This window comes from Oenanthe melanoleuca, chromosome 18 (genome assembly GCF_029582105.1).
Source record: "Oenanthe melanoleuca isolate GR-GAL-2019-014 chromosome 18, OMel1.0, whole genome shotgun sequence".
Lineage (NCBI taxonomy): Eukaryota > Metazoa > Chordata > Aves > Passeriformes > Muscicapidae > Oenanthe > Oenanthe melanoleuca.
The window spans coordinates 9,669,182-9,693,193 of record NC_079351.1 but is presented as its reverse complement, the minus strand read 5'-3'; the positions used below and the strand labels follow the sequence as shown (position 1 = coordinate 9,693,193).

General features: G+C 45.2%; 1 protein-coding gene across 2 annotated transcripts; it reads left to right on the top strand.

Annotated features, from left to right (window-relative positions):
- The first annotated feature begins 331 nt into the window (after positions 1-331).
- On the top strand, positions 332-16,799 carry LOC130260662 (myosin heavy chain, skeletal muscle, adult-like). Of its 2 annotated transcripts, XM_056506278.1 has the most exons (39): positions 333-426; positions 1,686-1,928; positions 2,227-2,370; positions 2,462-2,618; positions 3,172-3,199; positions 3,298-3,412; positions 3,495-3,587; positions 3,719-3,782; positions 3,879-3,977; positions 4,079-4,182; positions 4,267-4,405; positions 5,328-5,446; positions 5,549-5,698; positions 6,215-6,385; positions 6,929-7,238; positions 7,337-7,416; positions 8,090-8,177; positions 8,277-8,394; positions 8,647-8,770; positions 9,222-9,358; positions 9,448-9,703; positions 10,216-10,458; positions 10,561-10,737; positions 10,823-10,968; positions 11,056-11,146; positions 11,235-11,624; positions 11,859-11,985; positions 12,081-12,199; positions 12,463-12,659; positions 13,184-13,367; positions 13,453-13,618; positions 13,791-13,915; positions 14,089-14,397; positions 14,505-14,708; positions 14,989-15,114; positions 15,209-15,379; positions 15,467-15,571; positions 15,720-15,815; positions 16,504-16,799. In XM_056506278.1, exons 2-39 carry the CDS (start codon positions 1,722-1,724, stop codon positions 16,654-16,656), a joined length of 5,832 nt encoding a protein of 1,943 aa, XP_056362253.1. In that variant the 5' UTR covers positions 333-426; positions 1,686-1,721; the 3' UTR covers positions 16,657-16,799. The 2 variants fall into 2 exon arrangements, with proteins under 2 accessions (XP_056362252.1, XP_056362253.1); XM_056506277.1 differs by having other exon boundaries at positions 332-426; positions 8,090-8,394.
- Positions 16,800-24,012: the final 7,213 nt, after the last annotated feature.

The following is a 24,012-nucleotide window of genomic DNA, read 5'->3' as shown; positions in this document are numbered from 1 at the left end:
TTCTAATTATATCTAGTCATGTCAAATGACAATTATGTCCTTAGTTCAGTTTGCCAGACAATGCTTTACCAAAGAGAGTTTGCCAAAATATTTTTGACCGAAGAAAGAGTAGGCATCTGTAGCATCTGCAGGCGAGATCGTATAAAACGTCCCTGCACCACGTCTGCCCTGGCTCCACTGAAAGCTCCAAGGTAAGAGGATGGGTCTGCAGGCTGGCAGGAAGGGGATGGCAGCCTCATGTGCCACCACATTCCTGCTGCCTCCCGTGCTCCTGTCCAGGAGGGAACTCCATTATAAATCTGTTTTCAAGGCACCTGCATATTTTCACTTTGATTTCTGTGCAGCAGCAATTTGGGAACTGCCATTTCTGTTTTACAGTTCTGACCAGCTGCCAGCCCACAAGCCACACAACTGGTGTCACAAGAGGTAAGGTGCTGATTTACTAATTCTTAGGGGCAGAGACAGATCCTTTGGGTGGGATGTCAGGAAGGTTCACTGGTTCACCCTATATGCAAACCTGGTGGGATTGCAGTAGAAAGTGGTGAGGATGCCCAAGGCTGTGTTTGAAGCCTCTAGGCACTGATGACAGAACAGAAAATCCCCAAGGGGACATTCTTCACTTCTGCTTAACTGACCTTACATAAATCAACATGTGCTGCCTTCCCATCTTTTCTACGGCAGGAGGGGAATTGGACCAGATTAGCACAGCAGGAAAAAATGCAAAACCCTGTATTCTACTTAAGAAAAGATTAATTATTAACATACAGACCTTCTAACCACCTTTGCAGAGTGTCAGAATTCTCAGCTTTCTTAGATATCCATTTTCTTATTCCAGACAAAAATATTTTTATTACCTAGAGAATAATGCTGAATTCTCAGCTTTCTTAGATATCCATTTTCTTATTCCAGACAAAAAAAGTATATTTATTACCTGAAGAATAAAGAGGGAATAAATTTTACTAAAGTAACTAGAGGATTTTCAAGTGCAGCTCGCTAAATTTAGGTACCCCAGATGTTTAATAAATCACCTGAAGAAATACTTTTTTTAAATAACTTTTGAGAACTCATATGTTCCTAGAATTTTTTAGTAAGTATTTATTTGAGATCTTAATATAGCCTTGGAAATTCCAATTTCAGTGATTGAATTTTATTTCACCTAAGCCAGAACTTTGGGGCTGAAATTATTTAGCTATTCTAGTGAAGGGGGACAAATGCATAGAGAAAATTAAATGTGGCAGAAAATTAAAAGGTCTCAAAGCCTGCACTTTTTTTTTAAGTGAAGAATTTTATTAGCAAAATTTATTAATTACCCACTACCTTTCCATTACCATTAAATAGGTAAATGTCCCACAGATTCATTGCTTTCCAAGACTATAGGTCATCGACACTTCAGTATTTCAGTAGTTTTATTTCACTGTTCATCGTTTTAACAATTTCTTCTACTTCCATTCCTAATAGAGATGTCATGTATTCTTAAAATACCAGATCCACAGTTTTGAAAAGGTCATCATTGAATATTTGAAGACCTAGGCAACACCCATGAAAGCCTTTTATTTTGACGTAAAATTAAGTTTCTAGTTATCTTATGCTAAAATACCCTCAGTATGAAGAGACACCAAGGCACAGGATAAAATTTTCCACAATCTTACAGAATAAATAATCAGTACCATATCTTTTCTCCTCAGAGTCATCTGCTGAGTCATCCTCAGTAAAGTACAGCCATGGCCTCTGGAGATGCAGAGATGGCTATTTTTGGGGAGGCGGCTCCTTACCTCCGAAAATCGGAAAAAGAGAGAATTGCAGCCCAGAACAAACCTTTTGATGCCAAATCATCTGTCTTTGTGGTTCATCCCAAAGAATCTTTTGTGAAAGGGACAATCACGAGCAGAGAATCAGGCAAGGTCACTGTCAAGACTGAAGGGGGAGAGGTGAGTGAAAAACAAGGCTGAAGGAACGGATGGATATTACAAAAAACTTTTTCACGGAAAGAGTGATGAAGTATTGTAATGGTTTGCCCAGGGAGGTGGTAGAGTCACCATCCCTGGATGTGTTTAAAAAAAGACTGGATGTGGCACTTGGTGCCATGGTCTAGTTAAGGTGTTAGGGCATGGGTTGGACTTGATGATTTTGAAGGTCTCTTCCAACCAAGTCATTCTGTGATTCTGTGATTTACTTCCCTCACTGGGTTCTTAGCTGACATATGAGGATCTTTTCTTTCCTTGGCAGACCCTGACGGTGAAAGAAGATCAAATCTTCTCCATGAACCCTCCCAAGTATGACAAAATCGAGGACATGGCCATGATGACCCACCTCCACGAACCCGCTGTGCTGTACAACCTCAAAGAGCGTTACGCAGCCTGGATGATCTACGTAAGTGGCAGCAGCAGCTTCCTTTGGGCAGCCTCAGGAGCTGCTGGGCCAGGCTCAGGGGAAGCCAACGTGCTGTGTCCCTTCCTCACAGACCTACTCGGGTCTCTTCTGCGTCACTGTCAACCCCTACAAGTGGCTGCCGGTGTACAACCCCGAGGTGGTGTTGGCCTACCGAGGCAAGAAGCGCCAGGAGGCCCCTCCACACATCTTCTCCATCTCTGACAACGCCTATCAGTTCATGCTGACTGGTGAGTTCTTGACCCTCACAGCAACCTAACCAAGAAAGCCCTGCTGATGTCACTGGAGCATGTGACCAGCCAGCTGGAGTCACTAGAGAGCATGACTGTCAATTTGGTCGATTTATATAGCAAACAATTTCAGGTGAAACTGACCTGGGAGCATTCATGAACTTATCATAGTGAATTATTTGTACTTCATTGTACAAAATCTACACTGTCCAACTGCAGAAACAGTACTTGACTCTGTTTTCTACATTTTTTATAAGAAAGAAAAAGTTATTTTTTCTTCTATTTTGAACTTGGATAGGTATTTTGGTTTCATTTCTTGAGGAAAATTGTGTGAAGGTCAAGTGATACACGGCTTGTCTCAGGTTCAGATGCCTTTGACTGTTCAATATATCTATTTGGGCTTATGCTTAATACTTCAGGGACATAGAAGGGAATTGAGTAGTCTTGGACTTTCTGAAGAATCCCCAACTTTGGTTTGCAGTTTTACTTCTCATTCAGGTTAGCATTACCCAGGTCAGCTGCTGACACATCTTTCATTGTTCCACTTTCACAGATCGGGAGAACCAGTCCATCCTGATCACGTACGTACACCCCCTGCACGGGTCCCTGCGGGGCTGCCCGGTGCCAGGGCACCTCCTGCCTGACCACGCACCCTCTGCTTCTCTCTTGCCTTTGGCAGCGGAGAATCCGGGGCCGGGAAGACTGTGAACACAAAGCGTGTCATCCAGTACTTTGCAACAATTGCAGCCAGCGGGGACAAGAAGAAGGAGGAGAAGTCATCAGGCAAAATGCAGGTGAGTCAGGAAGAACAGACTGAACGCTTGGCCTGTCATTGCCCTGCCAACTAAACACAGTCACTGAATAATTCCCCTGCAGGGAACGCTTGAGGATCAAATCATCAGCGCCAACCCACTGCTGGAGGCCTTTGGAAACGCCAAGACCGTGAGGAACGACAACTCCTCACGCTTTGTGAGTTCTTGCTTTGCATAAAATCTCTCTCCCTCATGGCATCACAAATGATGCCTGAGCAGTCCTTCATGCAAAGGAGACGTCAGCAGAACACATCCAGGCTGACCTGCTGCTGCTTCTTTGCTTAACAGGGCAAATTCATCAGAATCCACTTTGGGGCCACAGGCAAACTGGCTTCTGCTGACATTGAAACTTGTAAGAGATTCTCCTGGACTGTTCCCATCCCTTCCCAAATTCCCACATCCATATACATTCTCCCAAGTGCCTAACTCTTTCTATCTCCCTGGGCAGACCTGCTGGAGAAGTCCAGAGTCACTTTCCAGCTCAAGGCGGAAAGGAGCTACCACATCTTTTATCAGATCATGTCCAACAAGAAGCCAGAGCTAATTGGTAGGAGACATTACTGAGCTTTTGAGAGGAAAATCGCTGAACAACATTTAACTATATTACAAGATTAATTAAATTTAACCCATGAACACATTTGTTTTCAGAAATGCTCCTCATTACCACCAACCCATTTGACTTCCCTTTCGTGAGTCAAGGTGAGATCACTGTTCCCAGCATTGATGACAAGGAGGAGTTGATGGCGACAGATGTAAGTGTCACAGAACTGGTGAACAGGCACAGGTCATACATCAGGTAACATGCAAATACTTCACTTTGCTCGTTGTATTATCAGAGTGCCATTGACATCCTGGGCTTCACTGCAGACGAGAAAACAGCCATCTACAAGTTGACAGGGGCTGTCATGCACTATGGGAACCTGAAGTTCAAGCAGAAACCAAGAGAGGAGCAGGCAGAGCCTGAAGGCACAGAAGGTATTATGAAACTCAATAGTTAACCCTCTGTAAGCCACTACATATTTGGAAGACAGCAAAAGGTTTTCAGTTTTGGACTTTAGATCCCAAGGAAAACAATCATCCAGGAAAAAACAGCTGCTCCTTGTCCTCAGTACATGGAGTTCCCTGATCTCAGGATTTATATAACTTATGTTGTGAACAATTAATACTTAAAAGTGGTCTTCATACTCTTTCAAGAAGTCAGGAGTTATGGATGTTCCTTAATCATACCCTTGCTGGCCTATTGCTTGCAGTTGTGGAACAGCCCAGTGATTCAGTTCTAACATGGCAGGGAACCATCACCTATGAGGTGCTCAGGAAAGTCAGCTGTGAGAGGTGTTATTTCATTCCTTTCCTTTGTTGGCACAGGACCTACAACCCCTGTCTTCAGTTGTGTGAGCAATGCCTCCTCTTGTTAAAGGGCAGGTGGGGAGCACTGCTGGTAACAGGATGAAGCCCAGCAAGTTTTATTGAACAGCTGAAACAAAAGCTCAGGAAAGGCTGTAGGCTGTGGATCTGAAGGAGAACAGAGATGTTTCTGTGTTCCACTCTAACTGTTTCGTGGTTGTGATCACCTGAATGTAGATCAGTACCAGACTGTTGTCACTGCAGCTCCTGAGCTGTGTGTGTACTGCACACATTCAGACTAGCAAGCTTGTTTTCAGTTTTGTGCCAGGATGTTTTTGAAAACTTCATTACTTTCTGCATGCTGCAGTGAAGTATTTCAAACAGAAATTCTTTTAGAAAAGATAATGACAAGTGTGATGTTACAAAGATTCCCTCTACGAGAGTCTATCAAAAGTTTTCAAAGAACAGAAATCTGAACTCTTCAGCCTTTAGGGAATGCCCCAGAATTCAGACTATTGGGCACAAAATTTTCCTTTTTCCTCTTGCTTTTCAGTTGCTGACAAGGCTGCCTACCTGATGGGTTTGAACTCAGCTGACATGCTCAAGGCCCTCTGCTACCCCCGAGTGAAGGTGGGGAATGAATATGTGACCAAGGGCCAAACAGCACAGCAGGTAAGAAACATATGAGCTGTAACCATGTGTAGAATGAATATCCTTCTGATTCTCCTCTGCCCTGTATTGTAACTCCAGGTATTTGCGTTCTTTTTCCTGTAGGTTCACAATGCTGTGGGTGCCCTGGCAAAGGCACTCTATGAGAGAATGTTCCTGTGGATGGTTGTTCGTATCAACGAGCAGCTGGACACGAAGCAGCCCAGGCAGTACTTCATTGGTGTCCTGGACATTGCTGGCTTTGAGATCTTTGATGTAAGTAACATTTGGTAAGAGTTATCCGGAAGTGACAACTGAATATTATGATCAATTTGATCATAATAGATTTTTAAAGAAAACATAATATCATCATGTGATTATTGCTATTTGTCTTTTTTTAAAAAAAAAGATCTTTCAAAGGACTTGTGTTATTTTAAGATCTGCAAAATCAAAGGTATAAAATGGCCAAATAAAAAAAGTTTGTTGTTCATATAATCAGGGACAAGACAGTATAAAAACAAGTAATCATGATAGTCCTAAGCTGGGATTTTTTTCTCCCTGTAACTTGGTTTCATTTTAAACAGGATATATAATTTTTCTTTAAGTTTTGTTAATGAAAAAAATTTCCTTGCGGACAATTAATTTGATAATTTTCTCTTTTTCATAATGTCATAAAACAGACTGAAGAAATGCATAGGAAGTCAAGTTAATTGCATTCCTTAATTTTAAAATATAAGGTCTTGCAATTATTGCTGCATTTTGAAATATGCATCTTTCTAATTTTATTTTCAGTTTAACAGCTTTGAGCAGCTGTGCATCAACTTCACCAATGAGAAACTGCAACAGTTCTTCAACCACCACATGTTCGTGCTGGAGCAGGAGGAGTACAAGAAGGAGGGGATTGAATGGACATTCATTGATTTTGGGATGGACCTGGCTGCCTGCATTGAGCTTATTGAGAAGGTAGCCTTCCTGTTCAGTCAGTCACATGCATGGAACCTCTGTAATTACTTGGTATCATTTTCCAAAGGGATCTATGTTCATGTTTCTCTTGTGCTGAGTAGCTAAGAGTTGGAACAGCAGTCCAGATGTTTTTCTCAGAGCTGAGTAGAGGGGAAGGATCAATTCCCTTGAGCTGTTAGCAGCACAGTGTTGCTGAGGATGAGCTGGTGGCTTTGCTGCAATTGTGTTCTGTTGGCTCATGTTCAACTTGTCCAATACATCTGTGTGTACTCTGAGTTCCACTGAATAAGAAGGTAGTGCTCTGATTTTACAAAGCACTTTGTCAACACAAAAAAGATTAATTTATATTTCTTTTATGAGTAATTCTGTGCTAAAAAAAGTAAATATCAGTGTGATCAATCACACTTTCTAGAAGAAAATGGAACAAAATAATAGTATTTTCTGATGTGTATCTCAGTATATGCTCCATTACTGTGCCTAGGTGAAAGTCATTATTGCCCCGAAAGATAAATTACAATTGGTCTCCCTTGTGATTTCTCCCAGCCCATGGGCATCTTCTCCATCCTGGAAGAGGAGTGCATGTTCCCCAAGGCAACTGACACCTCTTTCAAGAACAAGCTCTATGACCAGCACCTGGGCAAGTCCAGCAACTTCCAGAAGCCCAAACCTACCAAAGGGAAGGTTGAGGCTCACTTCTCCCTGGTGCACTACGCTGGGACAGTGGATTACAACATCACTGGCTGGCTGGAGAAGAACAAGGACCCTCTGAATGAAACTGTCATTGGGCTGTACCAGAAATCATCTGTGAAGACCCTGGCTTTACTCTTTGCCAACTATGGTGGAGCAGATGCAGGTTGGTTCTTTGAATTCCATGTTTTCCCTGATGTGCAACTTGCAAAATAGAATCAAAGAAAGCAAAAAAAAAATCTGTTTTATTTATTTTCAATTTAGCTGAGGCAAGTGGTGGTGGTGGCAAGAAAGGTGCCAAGAAGAAGGGTTCTTCCTTCCAGACTGTCTCAGCTCTTTTTCGGGTACAGTAGAGAAGTCACTATTTCTTTCTAAGACAAGGAGTAAACCCACCAATTACTATGGCTAGTCTTGTTTTGGCTTGGTTCTGTTAAAAGATTCTAAAGTTCTTGGGCCACATTCTGCTAGGAATAAATCCAATTAATCTACTCATACTTCATTTCACTGAATGTAGTTTTTCCATTTGTTTAAGACTGGGATTCATCTCACAGTACAAGATAAATGTATAATCTAGACATTGAAAACTCTGCTTGTTGGTTTTGTCCCTTTTGCTTTCAGTAGGGAAAACACAAAGGTTCTATGTAGTGTGCTCCATATGACCCAGCCTAAACGCCTACTGCAGAATGCTTCACACTGCCTCATAAGGGTACTACTTTATTTCTCTGGGTACATCCAATGGAAGATGGATATCCTTTCAAATGAAGGCATTCCACTAGAGTCAGTGAAATGTATTAAAATTGTATGTTTAAGAGTACAGTCTTTCCTACACATTACTCAGGAGAACTTTATATACTGAGTTAATTATAGCAAAGATCTGTGGAAAGTCAGAAAAACTGGTGCAGAGAGCTTGAGTTCAGAGTTCAGCTAATTTTTGTATGTCATCTCATTTCAGAGGACCTGATGCTTACAGCAAAAATTACATTTGCTAATATTAGATTTTCTTAATGACTCTCCCAGGAGAATTTAAACAAGCTGATGACAAACCTGAGGAGCACCCACCCCCATTTTGTACGGTGCATCATTCCAAATGAAACTAAAACACCTGGTAAGAGACTTACATATATATTGAAGCTTTTCCAGTGTGGTGCAGCTCTTCTCCACCGTGTTACAGAACATGGCATGTATTTGTGCTCTGTGTTGCCAGGTGCCATGGAGCACGAGCTGGTGCTGCACCAGCTGCGCTGTAACGGCGTGCTGGAAGGGATCAGGATTTGCAGGAAAGGATTTCCCAACAGAGTCCTGTATGCAGATTTTAAACAAAGGTCAGACTTCATCCTCTTACTGGATCACCTTGTCCATTTCAAATAGTTTTTGAAATCTAACTTTCCCCTCCTGAGCCTAAAGCCTTCTTTGTTTCAGTTTAACAAGTGCTGTTTGTTCTCAGCAGTTCTTAAGACTCTTTCTCGCCAGCTGGTCTCAACAACAGACCTCTTCATATTCAGAGAATCAGTTAGGTTGGAAATGACCCTTAGCATCCTGGAGTTCAAAGCAAGTCCTTCCATTTTCTTCCTCAGATACAAAGTATTAAATGCCAGTGCTATCCCAGAGGGACAGTTCATTGACAGCAAGAAGGCTTGTGAGAAACTACTTGGATCAATTGATATAGACCATACTCAATACAAATTTGGTCACACTAAGGTAAAAAATCTATTTGCTTCTTGTGCTATGTGGTTTTGGTTTGCATGGCTTGATACTGACATTCAAATACTCCAGATAGTACTTGAAATGATCCAATAGGGTATAAGAAATAGTGTAAAATAAATCAACCAGATTCTTAATCACTCAACACACAAACTGAAATTCATGGTCATACGATGATTTAATTAAGGGTTAATCAAGTTCCTAATTTAAGACAAAGTTGTAGAATAAAAGAATCAAGAGTGAATAAAAATAAAAGAAAAATGTCTGGCTATTATAGTTCCTCAAGTGCAAGTAACCAGAAGCTTGGAGTTAGAAAAGAGTATCTGCCACTACATATATTCTTTGTGGTTTTGCTCTTAACTTCCATAGAGTTTGTCATGGGGGGCAGGGTATCAGGTTATGTTAAACAAGTACAGACAATGCACCTGTTTTCATGTTCTTACCTAAGGTATTCTTCAAAGCTGGGCTGGTGGGCCTCTTGGAAGAGATGAGGGATGAGAAGCTGGCACAGCTCATCACTCGCACCCAGGCCAGGTGCAGGGGCTTCCTGATGAGGGTGGAGTACCAGAGAATGGTGGAGAGGAGGTAAACTTTTCTTCTATCAGATTCACTGTACTTGGCTTATTGTGTCATCATGGAGTAAATATTGAATATTATTTCTACTTATCTTTCAGGGAATCCATTTTCTGCATCCAGTACAACATTCGTGCATTCATGAATGTCAAACACTGGCCATGGATGAAGCTGTTCTTCAAGATCAAGCCCTTGCTGAAGAGTGCTGAGTCTGAGAAGGAGATGGCCAACATGAAACAGGAGTTCGAGAAAACCAAGGAGGAGCTTGCAAAGTCTGAAGCAAAGAGGAAGGAGCTGGAGGAGAAAATGGTGAAACTGGTGCAGGAGAAAAATGACCTGCAGCTTCAGGTTCAGTCTGTGAGTACCACCAGTGGACTTTATCCTAATTCTACTGTGACTACCAGGTTTTCGAACCGCATAGAAACTACGATTTAGTTCAGTACAGTTGCAATTCTTTCAGTGGTGTTCTCAAAGGTATAACTAGCTTCTGAAAGGACTGTAAGGTATCTCTAGTCAAAATATCACTTGGATGACTCCTTTCTATGGTGTATGCTGAGATATTTTTATGATTATGCACTTTGATTCAATGTTTGATATTATGACATAATATTGGATTCCATACCCTGTTCAAATATATAAACATTCATGGCTTCAGTGAGATTAAAAAGATTTACCTTGGTTTTAGCTTTTAAACGTGCCAGTTTCAAAACTAACATTATAAAATCAATTCTGTATTATATGTCATTCTGTTGGAACATGAAAGAAATTTTAAACTACAGAACAGCTATCCAAGACCCTGCACTATGAGGGTTAAGTATCTCAATATTCCCTCAAAAAGCATACCCCTAAAAATGGCATCTCCCTACCAGGAAGCTGATGCTTTGGCTGATGCTGAGGAAAGGTGTGACCAGCTCATCAAAACCAAAATCCAACTCGAAGCCAAAGTTAAGGAGGTGACTGAAAGGGCTGAGGATGAAGAGGAAATTAATGCTGAGCTGACAGCCAAGAAGAGGAAACTGGAGGATGAATGTTCAGAGCTGAAGAAAGATATTGATGACCTTGAGCTAACACTGGCCAAAGTGGAGAAGGAAAAACATGCCACCGAAAACAAGGTATGAGGCAGAACCTGCCACCTGCAGTCTGGAAAAGATTTGTCCTGTTATGAAGTTTTTAAGCACCATTTTCTATCTGTGCTTGCTCCTTTCTTCTCAAAGGTGAAAAACCTGACTGAGGAGATGGCAGCCCTGGACGAGACCATTGTGAAGCTGACAAAAGAGAAGAAAGCCCTCCAAGAGGCCCATCAGCAGACCCTGGATGACCTGCAGGCAGAGGAGGACAAAGTCAATACTCTGACCAAAGCCAAGATCAAGCTGGAACAGCAAGTGGATGATGTAAGTACACAGACATAGAGCAGGAACAGGACAGGTATAGAGTCCAGCATTGCTGGTAGAGCACTGATGGTTTTGTTGTGTTTAGCTGGAAGGGTCCCTGGAGCAAGAGAAGAAACTGCGCATGGACCTGGAGAGAGCTAAGAGGAAACTGGAAGGAGACCTGAAGCTGGCCCAGGACAGCATCATGGATTTGGAGAATGATAAGCAGCAGCTGGATGAGAAACTGAAGAAGTAAGTGTGGCTTTGGGGAACCTGAGTGCTGGGCTGCAGCACTTGCATTTTTTCTTTGAGATTTAACACAGTTCATTTGGCCCAAAGGAAAGACTTTGAAATCAGCCAGATCCAGAGCAAAATTGAGGATGAACAACTTCTAGGCATGCAATTTCAGAAGAAGATCAAGGAGCTGCAGGCAAGTGTCTGTTCCTTCCCCTGCCTTGCTCAGGCTCAGCTCAGGCAGGAGGAGGGCACAGGTGTGAGGGGTCCCTGCTGTTCTGCAGGCCCGTATTGAGGAGCTGGAGGAGGAAATTGAGGCAGAGCGAACCTCTCGCGCTAAAGCAGAGAAGCATCGGGCTGACCTGTCCAGGGAGCTGGAGGCGATCAGTGAGCGCCTGGAAGAAGCAGGAGGTGCCACAGCAGCTCAGATCGAGATGAACAAGAAGCGTGAGGCAGAATTCCAGAAGATGCGCCGTGACCTGGAAGAGGCCACGCTGCAGCACGAAGCCACGGCTGCCGCCCTGCGCAAGAAGCACGCGGACAGCACAGCTGAGCTGGGGGAGCAGATCGACAACCTGCAACGCGTGAAGCAGAAGCTGGAGAAGGAGAAGAGTGAGATGAAGATGGAGATTGATGACTTGGCCAGTAACATAGAGTCTGTGTCTAAAGCCAAGGTAACAATTATTTTTATTAGGAATTTGATAGCAATATGATATTTTTCTTTAATCTTATATTATTAAATTTTATCAGGTTATATTATAAATGATTTCTCCAGATTATATGTGTAGAAATGTGGGAGCATATACAGTCCCAAGATATGACAGCTGCATCTTCTGGACTTATTTTCCAGCTAAAAGAAGCCAGGATTGAGGTGTTTACTCATTTTCTTATGTGCAATTGATATCTAGGCAAATCTGGAGAAGATGTGCCGCACTCTGGAAGACCAGCTGAGTGAATATAAAACAAAGGAGGAGCAGAATCAGCGCATGATTAGTGATCTTAGTGCTCAAAGAGCTCGTCTGCAGACGGAATCTGGTACTGCCCTTCCATGTGTACTTTGGAAATGAGAGAACCCCACAAATGGCTCTCTTGGATATTTAAAATGTTGTCTCAATTGCAAACTTTTTCAGGTGAATATGGACGCCAGGTGGAGGAAAAAGATGCTTTAATTTCTCAGCTGTCTAGAGGGAAACAGGCTTTTACCCAGCAGATTGAAGAACTGAAGCGGCAACTAGAAGAAGAGATAAAGGTGAACATATTCACGTTACACATGAAATAAATATTTGACATAATACTGGTTTTCTTGAAGTGTTCAAAACTTCAAAAGGTGACGCAATTAAAAGTTCAAACAATCCCCTTAGATCAAGCAATCAACCCTTGCAGTGAAGGACTCCTGTTTTTATCAGGCAGTCAGTTAACCACTATCTCTTAGGGATGTATATCAGTGCATAAGTTCCAGTTAGAGAATTTCCCAGGAAACACCTACTCATTATTGCCATATTTCACCACCAGGCCAAGAACGCCCTGGCCCACGCCCTGCAGTCTGCTCGCCACGACTGTGACTTGCTCCGGGAACAATATGAGGAGGAGCAGGAGGCCAAGGGGGAGCTGCAGCGAGCCCTGTCCAAGGCCAACAGTGAAGTGGCCCAGTGGAGAACCAAATACGAGACGGACGCGATTCAGCGCACGGAGGAGCTCGAGGAGGCCAAGTACGTAAGCATTGCATGGAAGGTTGGCATACACCAATAAGGGAGATTTAAAGACACCACTGAAATTCTCAAAGACAAAAGCCTAATAGAAAGCTGAAGAGTTATATGAAACAGAAAAACACAAAGAAAACAGGCTATGTGACAAGAGTCCAGGAGAAAGGACATGTATAGAATTGTGCAATGTGCAGAGGGATAGCAAGACTGCAGAGAAGCTGTAGCTGCCCTATCCCTGGGAATGTTCAAGGTAAGGCTGGACAGGGCTTGGAGCAATCTGCTCTAATGGAATGCCCATGGCATGGAATTAGTGGATTTTGGATGTCCCCTCCAACGCAAACCATTCTGTGACTCTATGATTCTATGAAGACATTGGGGAAATGAAACAGGAAAAAAAATGAGTGGTAGGGATAGGCTCTGCACCCTGTGCCTTAGGACCAAATAACAAGAAGTGTCTGAGTGATCTGGTGAATATGATAATCAACATCCACCTTCATTTCAAGTTAAGAACTGTGCTTACCACTTTCCAGGAAGAAGCTGGCCCAACGTCTGCAGGATGCAGAGGAACATGTTGAAGCTGTCAATGCCAAATGTGCCTCCCTGGAAAAGACAAAGCAGAGGCTGCAGAATGAAGTGGAAGACCTGATGATTGATGTGGAGAGATCCAATGCTGCCTGCGCTGCTCTGGATAAGAAGCAGAAGAACTTTGACAAGGTCTTTTGGCCTCCAGCACCAGCACTCCTGGCCAGAGCATGGCCCCGTGATGGCACAGCCCTACTCACAGCCCCTTTCTCTGCAGATCCTGGCAGAATGGAAGCAGAAGTATGAGGAAACGCAGGCTGAGCTGGAGGCCTCCCAGAAGGAGTCGCGCTCTCTCAGCACGGAGCTGTTCAAGATGAAGAATGCCTATGAGGAGTCCTTGGACCACCTGGAGACAATGAAGCGGGAGAACAAGAACTTGCAGCGTAAGTCCCTGGCCTCTGCTCCTCACTGCCCTTTCTCACAAGCTTGTCCCTCTGCCACACTTAACGGCTCAGGGCCTGCAGGGATAAGAACATGCGTGGCCCCTTGATGCAGCAGAGCCTTTCTCCATTCAGCTCTGTGCCTGACCATGCTGCTTTTCACCCTTCCTTGCAGAGGAGATTTCCGACCTCACAGAGCAGATTGCCGAGCAAGGAAAGGCAATTCATGAGCTGGAGAAAGTCAAGAAGCAGATTGAGCAGGAGAAATCTGAAATCCAGGCTGCTCTGGAAGAAGCTGAGGTACATGACCATAATCACTGGTGTCTGCACTAAATAAATGAAGAAACAGGGCTAAAAAGGTCTGGATTGTGCTCTCTTCTTGCTGGGGAGGGCAGACAGCTGAGATCTCTGAAAATATCATTGCCTAAAAAAGCAAGCAGTAGGTTTATCAATATTTGTGTCCACTTGTCCAGGCCTCCCTGGAACATGAAGAGGGGAAGATCCTGCGCCTGCAGCTTGAGCTCAACCAGGTGAAGGCTGAGATTGACAGGAAGGTAGCAGAGAAGGATGAGGAGATTGACCAGCTGAAGAGAAACCACCTCAGAATTGTGGAGTCCTTGCAGAGCAGCTTGGATGCTGAGATCAGGAGCAGGAATGAAGCCCTGAGGCTGAAGAAGAAGATGGAGGGAGACCTGAATGAAATGGAGATCCAGCTGAGCCACGCCAACCGTGTGGCTGCAGAGGCACAGAAGAACCTGAGAAACACCCAGGCAGTGCTCAAGGTCCGTTCTGTAGCAGAACTACAGAAAAGAGTAAAATAAGATCTCTGACATTTTTGCCACTCAAGTGCACGCTGACACCAGGTAATTTCATTTCTCTTTCTTTCCAGGACACCCAGATTCATCTGGATGATGCTCTCAGGACACAGGATGACCTGAAGGAGCAGGTGGCCATGGTGGAGCGCAGAGCAAACCTGCTGCAGGCTGAAATTGAGGAGCTCCGGGCAGCCCTGGAGCAGACAGAGCGGTCAAGGAAACTGGCTGAGCAGGAGCTTCTGGATGCCACTGAACGTGTGCAGCTCCTCCATACCCAGGTCAGGGCAGGGAACTGTGTTGACACTGACCAAACACAGAGGGCTGGTATTTACCAGAGGACCAGCAGTATAAGAAAGGCCTCTCTACTGCTGTCCCCAAGGAAAGGCATGGTTTGCATCCATTCCTCTAGCCCATGCCTGACATTTTGTAAACAGCCATTGTAACAATAATTCCACAATAAGAGGTGGAAGCTAGAAGGGGAAAGACTTTGCTCAGGTAGAAGGCTTATTATGGCAGGTTTTAGAATTCATCTCTTGCCATGTCCTTCCCATTGCACAGAACACCAGTTTGATTAACACCAAGAAGAAGCTGGAAACAGACATTTCACAGATCCAGGGAGAAATGGAGGATATGGTCCAGGAAGCCCGCAATGCTGAGGAGAAGGCCAAGAAGGCCATCACAGATGTGAGTTGGGTGCTCCTGGCATTGCTGATGGTGAATGTACTCTGCCCAAAATATCTCCAGCCCTAAAATGGCTTTGACCTTTTGCTCTGTTCAGGCGGCCATGATGGCAGAAGAGCTGAAGAAGGAGCAGGACACCAGTGCCCACCTGGAGAGGATGAAGAAGAACCTGGACCAGACAGTGAAGGACCTGCAGCTTCGTCTGGAAGAGGCCGAGCAGCTGGCACTGAAGGGAGGGAAGAAGCAGATCCAGAAGCTGGAGGCCAGGGTGGGTAGGGCTGGGGCTGTGCCTGAGTGAGCGTGTCCTTGGAGAGACATTGCCAGGGAAGCTGCAGGGATGGGCTTGTCCTTGCAGGTGCGGGAGCTGGAAGGGGAGGTTGATGCTGAGCAGAAGCGCAGCGCTGAAGCCGTGAAGGGTGTGCGCAAGTACGAGCGGAGGGTGAAGGAACTGACCTACCAGGTAAGGCAGGAGGTCTCCTGCTCTGACAGGGTTTGCTCACAGCGAGTCACATTTTGCACACACCATCCCCAAGGGGAATTTTTAACCTCACATGATGCAGAACTAACTCTCTCTATTGACTCTCTATCCTGTTTGCCAACCTCCCTAGTCCGAGGAAGATAGGAAGAATATTCTCAGGCTGCAGGATCTGGTGGACAAGCTGCAAATGAAAGTGAAATCCTACAAGAGACAATCTGAGGAGGCTGTAAGTATCCCTCTGTGTGCTTGGCAAGAACCACTTTCCCAGAGGGTAGTTTGGCCATTCAAGAGACAAATATAAGAAAGTTGGAAGATGCCACTCGTGAATAATTGAGTTCTTTAAGTTCTCTGAACGGGTCATAGAGTAGACTCACCTTTGAAAAAAGAAAATAATGGGCACTTAAGACTACTGAGAAGGGCAAATACACATAGCATTCTTTGCATTAGAACCTCAAAGCAACTTGTAAGGATTTTATGAATGATATCGGTAGTACAATATATAAAGAAATTTCGGAAATACCTTACTTTTAGAATTTTGATACGAGACAAGGAAGGTGTTGGAAGTCTCCCCCAAATCACTTTGCATTCCACTTTCAGAAGAGTGAAAGGAATGTTTGCCTTGCATGGAGTAGTCAGGGATGAACTGAGGGAAGTCCTACAGCTCCTGAATTTATGACTGTCAGAGCATGGCTTATTCATTGTGGAAACAGTCGAGTACAGAGTATGGCTTCTAGTTCAGTTGAGGGGATATGTGAGAAGGACTATGGGAAGTTTTCATTGATCGCACAGTGAGATTTTGTACAAGCAGTGGTGGGTGGAGTTTAGAGGTCTGTGACTTTGCCCAGGCCAAGGCACAGGAGGAGTGAAAGCCCCAAACCCCAAAATTCTCACTACTGACTCCTTCTCCCTCCCAGGAGCAGCTGTCCAATGTCAACCTGTCCAAGTTCCGCAAGATCCAGCACGAGCTGGAGGAAGCCGAGGAGCGGGCTGACATTGCAGAGTCACAGGTCAACAAGCTCCGAGCCAAGAGCCGCGAGTTCCACAGGAGGATAGAAGAGGAAGAGTGAGAATGTCCCAAGGCAACAAAGTGACCTGAGGGCCTGCACAAAATGTGAACCTCTAGGTCACTTTCCTTCTGCCATGAGTCTTTGTACCCACCTCAGTGTCTAGTGAATAAAGGTTGTAGTAGATTCCTCTGCATGCACACTATGACCAGTGCCTTCTTTGGGTTTTGTTTTCCTTGGGCAATTGCATTGCAGAAGTTGTTTCCTTACTTTTCCTCTCTGGGACAAGGGAGAAGCTGGTGCTAGTGCTGGATTGAGAACCCATAAACTTAGAGGCTGGAGAGACTACTGAAAATCCAGCTTGTGCTCTCTCCTGTCTCCAGCTGCTCCTTGTCCAGTCTGTCACTCCAGCTGAATCCAGGTTGCAGAAGTCCTTGACGAAGACCAGTGTGTGTGTGAATGAGAAATACATTTGCAGCCACTGGGGTGTGAAGTGCAGTTGGCACAGAAAGGAAACAAGATGCGGACAAAGGAGCAGGGGCCAGTGTAGGCAGAGATGTGTAAAGCATGTGTTAGTCCACAGGCAAGCTTCCCCTTGAAAACATTGTGATCCTGTTGGGTTCAATGCTCCGTGGAGCACAAATCTTTGCTGCTGAATACCAGCACTTCTACAGTTGACAGTGGTAAAAAGTTGTGGACTAACACAAGCTTTACACATCACTGCCAGAGGCTTTGCATGCTCACACTGAAGGGAAGTTGAAACCAACCACTCTGATATTTTTTTGTTACACTCATGACAGCAATATCCAAAGGGCTTTCACCTTACCTGGCTCCCAAGTGCAGCCTCACCACCATACCAGCTCTTCCTGGGAATTCTAGCATGATTCCAGTGTCACTAAAAGGCATTGACGAGCAAAACCACTCAGTGCTGTCTGTGAAGAAAAATAGGAGATGGTTCTTTAAGAGCAGACCTCAGCTTTCAATCACAGACCTTAAGAAAGCCACCCAATGCCTTGCAGAGGTGCCAGACTAGTCCTCCCTTCTCATGACACTGTACAACTTTTCCTAAGGGCTCCCTAGTAGACTCCTAACCTTGTTTCTCCCTCCTCATCCCCTGCAGTCGATCTCCTTGCCTCACAGGGTGCACTGTTCTGTCACTACATCCAGGGCCTCTTGGCGTGAATCTCTGCTTGCCCAATCCCACCTATAACTGGCTGCTCCTCTTAGGAGCAGTCCCACCTGAGGGCATCTCCAAAGCTTCAGGTGGGTCTGGTAGAGTCTAGACGGCACACAGAATCTATGAGTATCTCTGTTAGCTGTAATGGCTGGTACAACATTAACTTGAGAGACTCAGGGACAGGTGCACACTGTCAGGCAGGACCTGCCCTGGGCACAGCTGGGCACTGCTGATGGCACAGAGGGCTGGCCCTGCCCTCCAGCAAACTCACAGCTCCTTCTGCCCTCTCCTGCACTCCAAGACCACACCAAACTGCCCCTCAGCCTTCACAAGAGCCATTGCTAGAGGAGGGAACAAGGCTGAAAGGAGCTTTGGAGGAGGCCCCTACCAGGAGGATCAGCCCATCACGTGTCTCCTTTCATCCTCAATGTCAAAAGCCCAAAATAGCCCTGCTCTCCTAAGACTCTGTGCGGGGTCGTGCCTGTTTGTGGGGATGATTTGCTTCCACGAATAGCGCCTGAAGACATTCCTGGGCGGGTAGGCTGCCTTCTATGTGGCAGTGCAACGTGCTGCCGTGGAGGAGATGGACACGTGTGCTGAGTCCCAAGGCAGCAGCTGCTATTCTTACCCAGAGAGACTCGCTGCAGCACAGCTCCACTGCCAGCTGAAAGGTGAAACATCAGAATGGGGCCCCAGCGTGCTCTCCCTGCTCAGAGCCTGAATCCAGAGTGTTCCCCTGTGGGGCCTGTGCAATGGCCCTGTGCCAGCTCTGCTCCATGGCCATTCCCTGCTGGGATGTGCTGTCCATGGGGAACAGAGCAGCTGCCCAGGTACTTCCAGCACTCATTGAGGTGGATGGGGCTTTGCCTCTCTCATTTTAACCAGCAAATGGAAAAGACAGGCTGAGCTGCAGCTCTGGAAGTGCAGCATTTTACAGCTGCCATCCTGGAGTCCCTGTCTGGGTGAGGAGGGAGGCAGAGGCAGGGCTTGCTCTGAGGTCCAGCAGCACTAGAGGGGCAATCCATGTCCCTTTGCTCAAGCTGTGCTTTCCCAGCACTCATTTAGGGAAGCTGTAGGGCCGTACACCACAGGTCCCTCAAGTGCCTGGGGAGTGTCAGGGCTGCAGGAGAAGCCTTGGCCGGGCTGGTGGCTCTGACATGCTGCTTATGGAGACTCAGCCCTGCCTGCACCCTGACTCCCCTGGCCCTCTACAGAGCTCAGGAAAGCCGTGTCCCAGCTGGGTACAGTCACCGTGGGCGATCAGGCAGAGGACAGCGAGCCCAGGACATCAGCTGGGATGGTGGCTGTGCCTTTCCCCTCAGGCCTTGGCTGTTGCTCTGACAGCACAGGCCACATCAGCTTTCTCCTCAGCTTGGGCCTTGTCACCTGACACTGAAGGACAGATTGGTTCCTTCAGGGCTCCTTGGCAGGAAACCAACAGCATTATTGCTGGTGAGGGGAGCAGGGGTGTCGGTCCCACAGCCCAGCAGGCTGCTGTCAGTCACAGGGAGCTGCCGGGCAGCAGCTGAGCAGGGCCCCTGCTCCAGGCACCCAGTGCCAGGGGATGGCAGCCTGGAGCCATCGAGGGCCCAGCTCGGGGCTCCCTCCACTGCACACCTGAAACGAGATCTTGCTTTCTATGGGTTAGCCTTAGTCAGTAGAGGATCACAGTCACATGACCTATGTTCAGAGTACGCTTTATGAGTTCAAAAAGTGATTGGAGAAATTAATCAATTAAAATTCCACCATGAGCTGTTAAGTGTTCAGACACTTCATTCTGCTCAGGGACTCCATAAATACAAATTACTGGAGATAGGAGAGTTCATTAGAAGTGCCATTCTATGCTGATGATCCTTCCTGAGCATCACTTTCAAAGACAGGAAGCTGCGCTATATGAACCTTTGATCTCACAAGGACAGCTTATTTTGGGTTATGACAGAGTTTCTTGCAGGGCTTAATACCATGCTTCTTCATTATTTCCTTTTCCTTCTCCTTCCTTCCTGCTCTTATAGTTACTTGCTGCTTCAATTACCTCTTCCTGTCTGCCAAGTTGCCCACCCCACTCACCTGCTCTGTAATACAAGCGCCTCATCTCCTTTGGCAGGGGGTAGAAAGGGCATCCCGAGCGTCACCTCCTTGGACAGGATCCACTGCTCAGACCTCTTCCGCTCTGTGGAGACAGGAGGAGTGTGAATCACGGCGCACGAGTGGCGTGCACTTGAAACTGTCCTTCCTCTAATCCCAGATTATGGGACTGATTTGCCTCTCATGTTCAGTTATTCAGTTTATTTGCCTCTCATGTTGAGTTTAAACTCACTCCAAGATTTCCAAGAATACCACTCTGTGGGAACCTACTTGGAAACAAATTTATAATTAAAGCTCCCCTAGGACAGGTGCATTCACTTTCTTTGACATGTAGTGGAGTTAAATCACAGCTGCATTAAGATCTACAGAAATTAATTTCTAATTAGAGCAGAAGGGACAGCAAGGCCATCACAGCCCCTCCACAGCCAGCCTGTGACATTCAGCTTATCTTCACAGGTGCTCACACTTGGACACAGAAATTTTTGGTCACATTTGCCATGGTAAAGAATGGGTGGCCTATTCTTTATCTTCAGCTTTAAAATCATACCAGTTATGGTCCTCAGTAGTTCTTCCTCAGAAATAATTTATTGATTCCAGCAATTGCCTCAGCCTATTTCTTCAGCCACATTTATCAGAAACATTAGTTCAATGGCCAATTTCCTAAACAGATGTCACATCAAAATTATGGACTGAGCATGTTCTGCTCATAACACCAAGCATGTTTCAACATTGAGAACATGAACCTTAATGGACTGACACTGAATTGAAAACCAACCTTTTAATATGGAAAATGTGCTCTTACCCTCTCCAGTCATATCCAAGCAGAAGTATGGGGGTGAGCAGGGCTGCTGCAGGGCAGTGCTCTGACATTTCTTCTTGCCCTCTGCTAACATTCCTGGAAGCTCTCATTTTACACAGAGGGCAGCAAGAAAGCTGCTGCAGCAGGGGCTGAGCATTCCCTGTCAGACTGTCCATGACAGGCTGCAGAGAAAACTGACCTGTCTAGGCAGGCCATACCTTAATGACAGCAGAGGCAACAGCAGCACTCACATGCTGAAGACCCTGCAAGGATTTAAGATCCTTTTTTTGGCAGTGGGGGAAATATTGAGCAAGTCATTCAGACCCCTTCCTACACCATCACTCTTTCTAGAAGAGTTGTAAGCACAGTTCTAATCTACATGTTTTTTGTATCTGCCCCTGTCAGTATCTCAGTCTCTGCTGTTTTGTGGTGATGGTGATGTGTTTTTTACCTCAAAAGTGATATATGCTAATACCCTTGATTCTAGAATTCAGATGTTGCCATTTATTTTGGAGGGAGAGTATTCCACTATGTATGAATTACAAAATCTGTCAAGAAAAAACATTAGACCAGAAACTGATATTCTAGCATCTAGGTCTCACATAGCCATAAAAGTTTTTAAGGCAGAATCAAGACGCTGAACAAAATAGTTTTTTTTCCTTTTCCTAGAATATAGGGACACTGATACTAAATACTAATTTCCTAATAGAAGTGAATTTAAGCAATCAATACTGAATCCATATCCTTTTTTTGAAAGATTACTGCAAATCCTAGCTGATAACTAAGGGGAGGACTTGGCAATGAGTGCCATTCAGTATTCCGGACAGAATGCCAAACAGATTAGCAGAGACAGGGAAAATAAAAGAGATGAAGGTGGTGTCTCAGTATCCTAAATATAAAGAGCCTGCAGAAAAAAAAGCAGGAAAAGAAATCAGAACAACTGCTCCTCCTGCTGCCTATACTCTCCAAAATGTGATACTGTCATGAGGTCGTCATTTGGGTTGGAAAAGATATCTGAAATCAATATGTTTAACCATTACTCCAGCATTGCAAAGTCTACCAATAAACCATGCCCCCACACATCTTTTACATCTCTCCAGGGATGAGGAGTCCACCACTGCTGTGGGCAGCCTGCTCCAGGGCTTGACAGCCCTTTCAGAGAAGGTATTTTCCCGATATCCAATCTAAACCTCCCTTGGCACAGCCTGAGGCTGTTCCCTCTCCTCCTGTCCTTGTTCCCTAGGAGTAGAGCCCAACCCCTCAGCTGTCGCCTCCAGTCAGGGAGTTGTGCAGAGCCACAAGGGCCCCCCTGAGCCTCCTTTTCTCCAGGCTGAACCCCTTTCCCAGCTCCCTCAGCTGCTCCTGGTGCTCCAGACTTTTCCCCAGTTCCATTCCCATCCCTGGACATGCTCCAGCCCTTCAATGTCATTCATGGGGTCGAAAACTAACCCCAGGACTGGAGGTACAGCTCAGAGATTTTTGCAAGATATCTGAGTGTCCTTATGACCAGGAGTTTTAAATCCACAGAAGGAAATTTTTCAGGGGCAAAGGATCTTTTTTAAACACTTCAAACCTCACCGCAACCTGTATTTTTTTACAATTTATAGGAATTTTCAGTGTAGTCCAGTCTACCCCACAGCTTACAAAAGGGTTTTTTCAGCCAATTTATTCATGGCGTCTCCTCAATCTCTTTTCATCAGGAAACTTGGCTCTTACTTCACTAACTTTGGTATACTTTCTCTTCTATTCCTCTCATTCAAAAAAAGTAAAGAAATCTGCAGTCTTGTTGGAGCATTAAAAGACTTAAAATTACACACAAAAAGTAAAGAAAGCCAGGCCAAGCCATGTTAAAAACGTGCCAAGACTTTCAGGCCCTGTAGGAAAGACTAAAATAAAACTGCAGAGCCCTGCAAGCAAATGAGTAAGGGAGCTCAGCTGGAACAGACCCAGCTGCATTTCCCCCAAGCTGCGTGGGCAGCTGGGGGGGCTTCACCTCCCCATGGCTCCTCTGAGATGGCAGCAGAGCCCTGGCTGAGCTGTGGCCACACTAGAAGAGAAACTAAAATCTTAGCAAAAGTTTCACTTTCCCCTAGCCATCAAGGCCCCTAGTTAAAAATAAGAAAAACCTCAGTAGCTCCCCTCCCTACCCAGCTAAGTAGCATGAAAAAGAGGGCTGGGCTGGCTGGCCTTGCCTCTTCAAAAGCCAAAAGTAAAAAAAAAAAAAAAAAGTTTTCACTTTTACCAGTGTAATTCATAAAAGCAAAGTGACTTTTCAATTAGTTTCCCAAGCTGTCAATTATTAAATCAGCTTTCTGATTAGTCCCAAAAACTCACAAAAAGAGTTCTCAGAAAAAAAAAACAACCCTGTGTGTGTCTGTCTATACTCTGTGCTCTTCCTTCTAAGTAACTTTCATGCAAAACCAGCACAACAGGCTGGTTTTTTTTTACAAGGCTGCTGTTCCAAGCAGCAGAATAGAGAGTGAGGTTTCCATGGGGCCACACTCTCAAGAGTTTTTATAGAACTCAAGATTCACACTTCACCTGTGTTCATGAGTTCCCCTCTTCTCCTCAGAGCTCCCCAGCTCACAGTCATTGAACACAAGGGAGGGGAAATCACGTTGTAGGGACTTACAGAAAGTGGGATGGGATCTGTTTTCAGCATTCTTGGATGTCATCACACCAGCACTTTGCCCACCCCTTTATGCCTGTGCAGGACCATCTTTATCCAGTGATTTCTCTTTCTGCCTCTTCTGAGTTATCTCAGACCTTGCAAGGGAGCCTACAGGCTGAGCTCATAGCTCAGCAAAAGCTGGAGGATGAGTTGAATGCCAAGAAGAGACAGAAAATCTGCAGAACCAGTTGAGCAAATCTCTGTAAAAGAATTACAATTGCAAATTGCCTGTCTGAAGGTGCTGGTGAAGAGCAAGCCACGGTTCTTCACCCTCCAGAAGGAGGTGGATTTCCCTAGACATGATGTCACTTCACTTCCTGGAGAAGGACTCAGTAAGGCCAACCACCTGCCCTCTCCACTGCAACTAAGCTCTGCCTGATTGTAAAGAGAATTCTTTTATCAGAAACGAGACACCATGGTAATTATATTTCATTCTGCAACAGAATTGCTTAAGTTACAAGAGAAAGTTAGCAATCATCCTGAAGAAAATGAAATGGAGAATGTTTCAATAATTTCACTGATGGGGGGAATGAAATGAAGTTTTCCAAGGAAGAGGGCCCTGGTGTCACCCTGAGAGCAGCTTGTTCTGTGAGAAATTTGGAGTCATTGGAGGGGGAGAACACGTCTCTATCCCCATTCCAAAATATGATAAAATTTCCAGGAAGTGTGGGATGCAGTGGGCTTCCA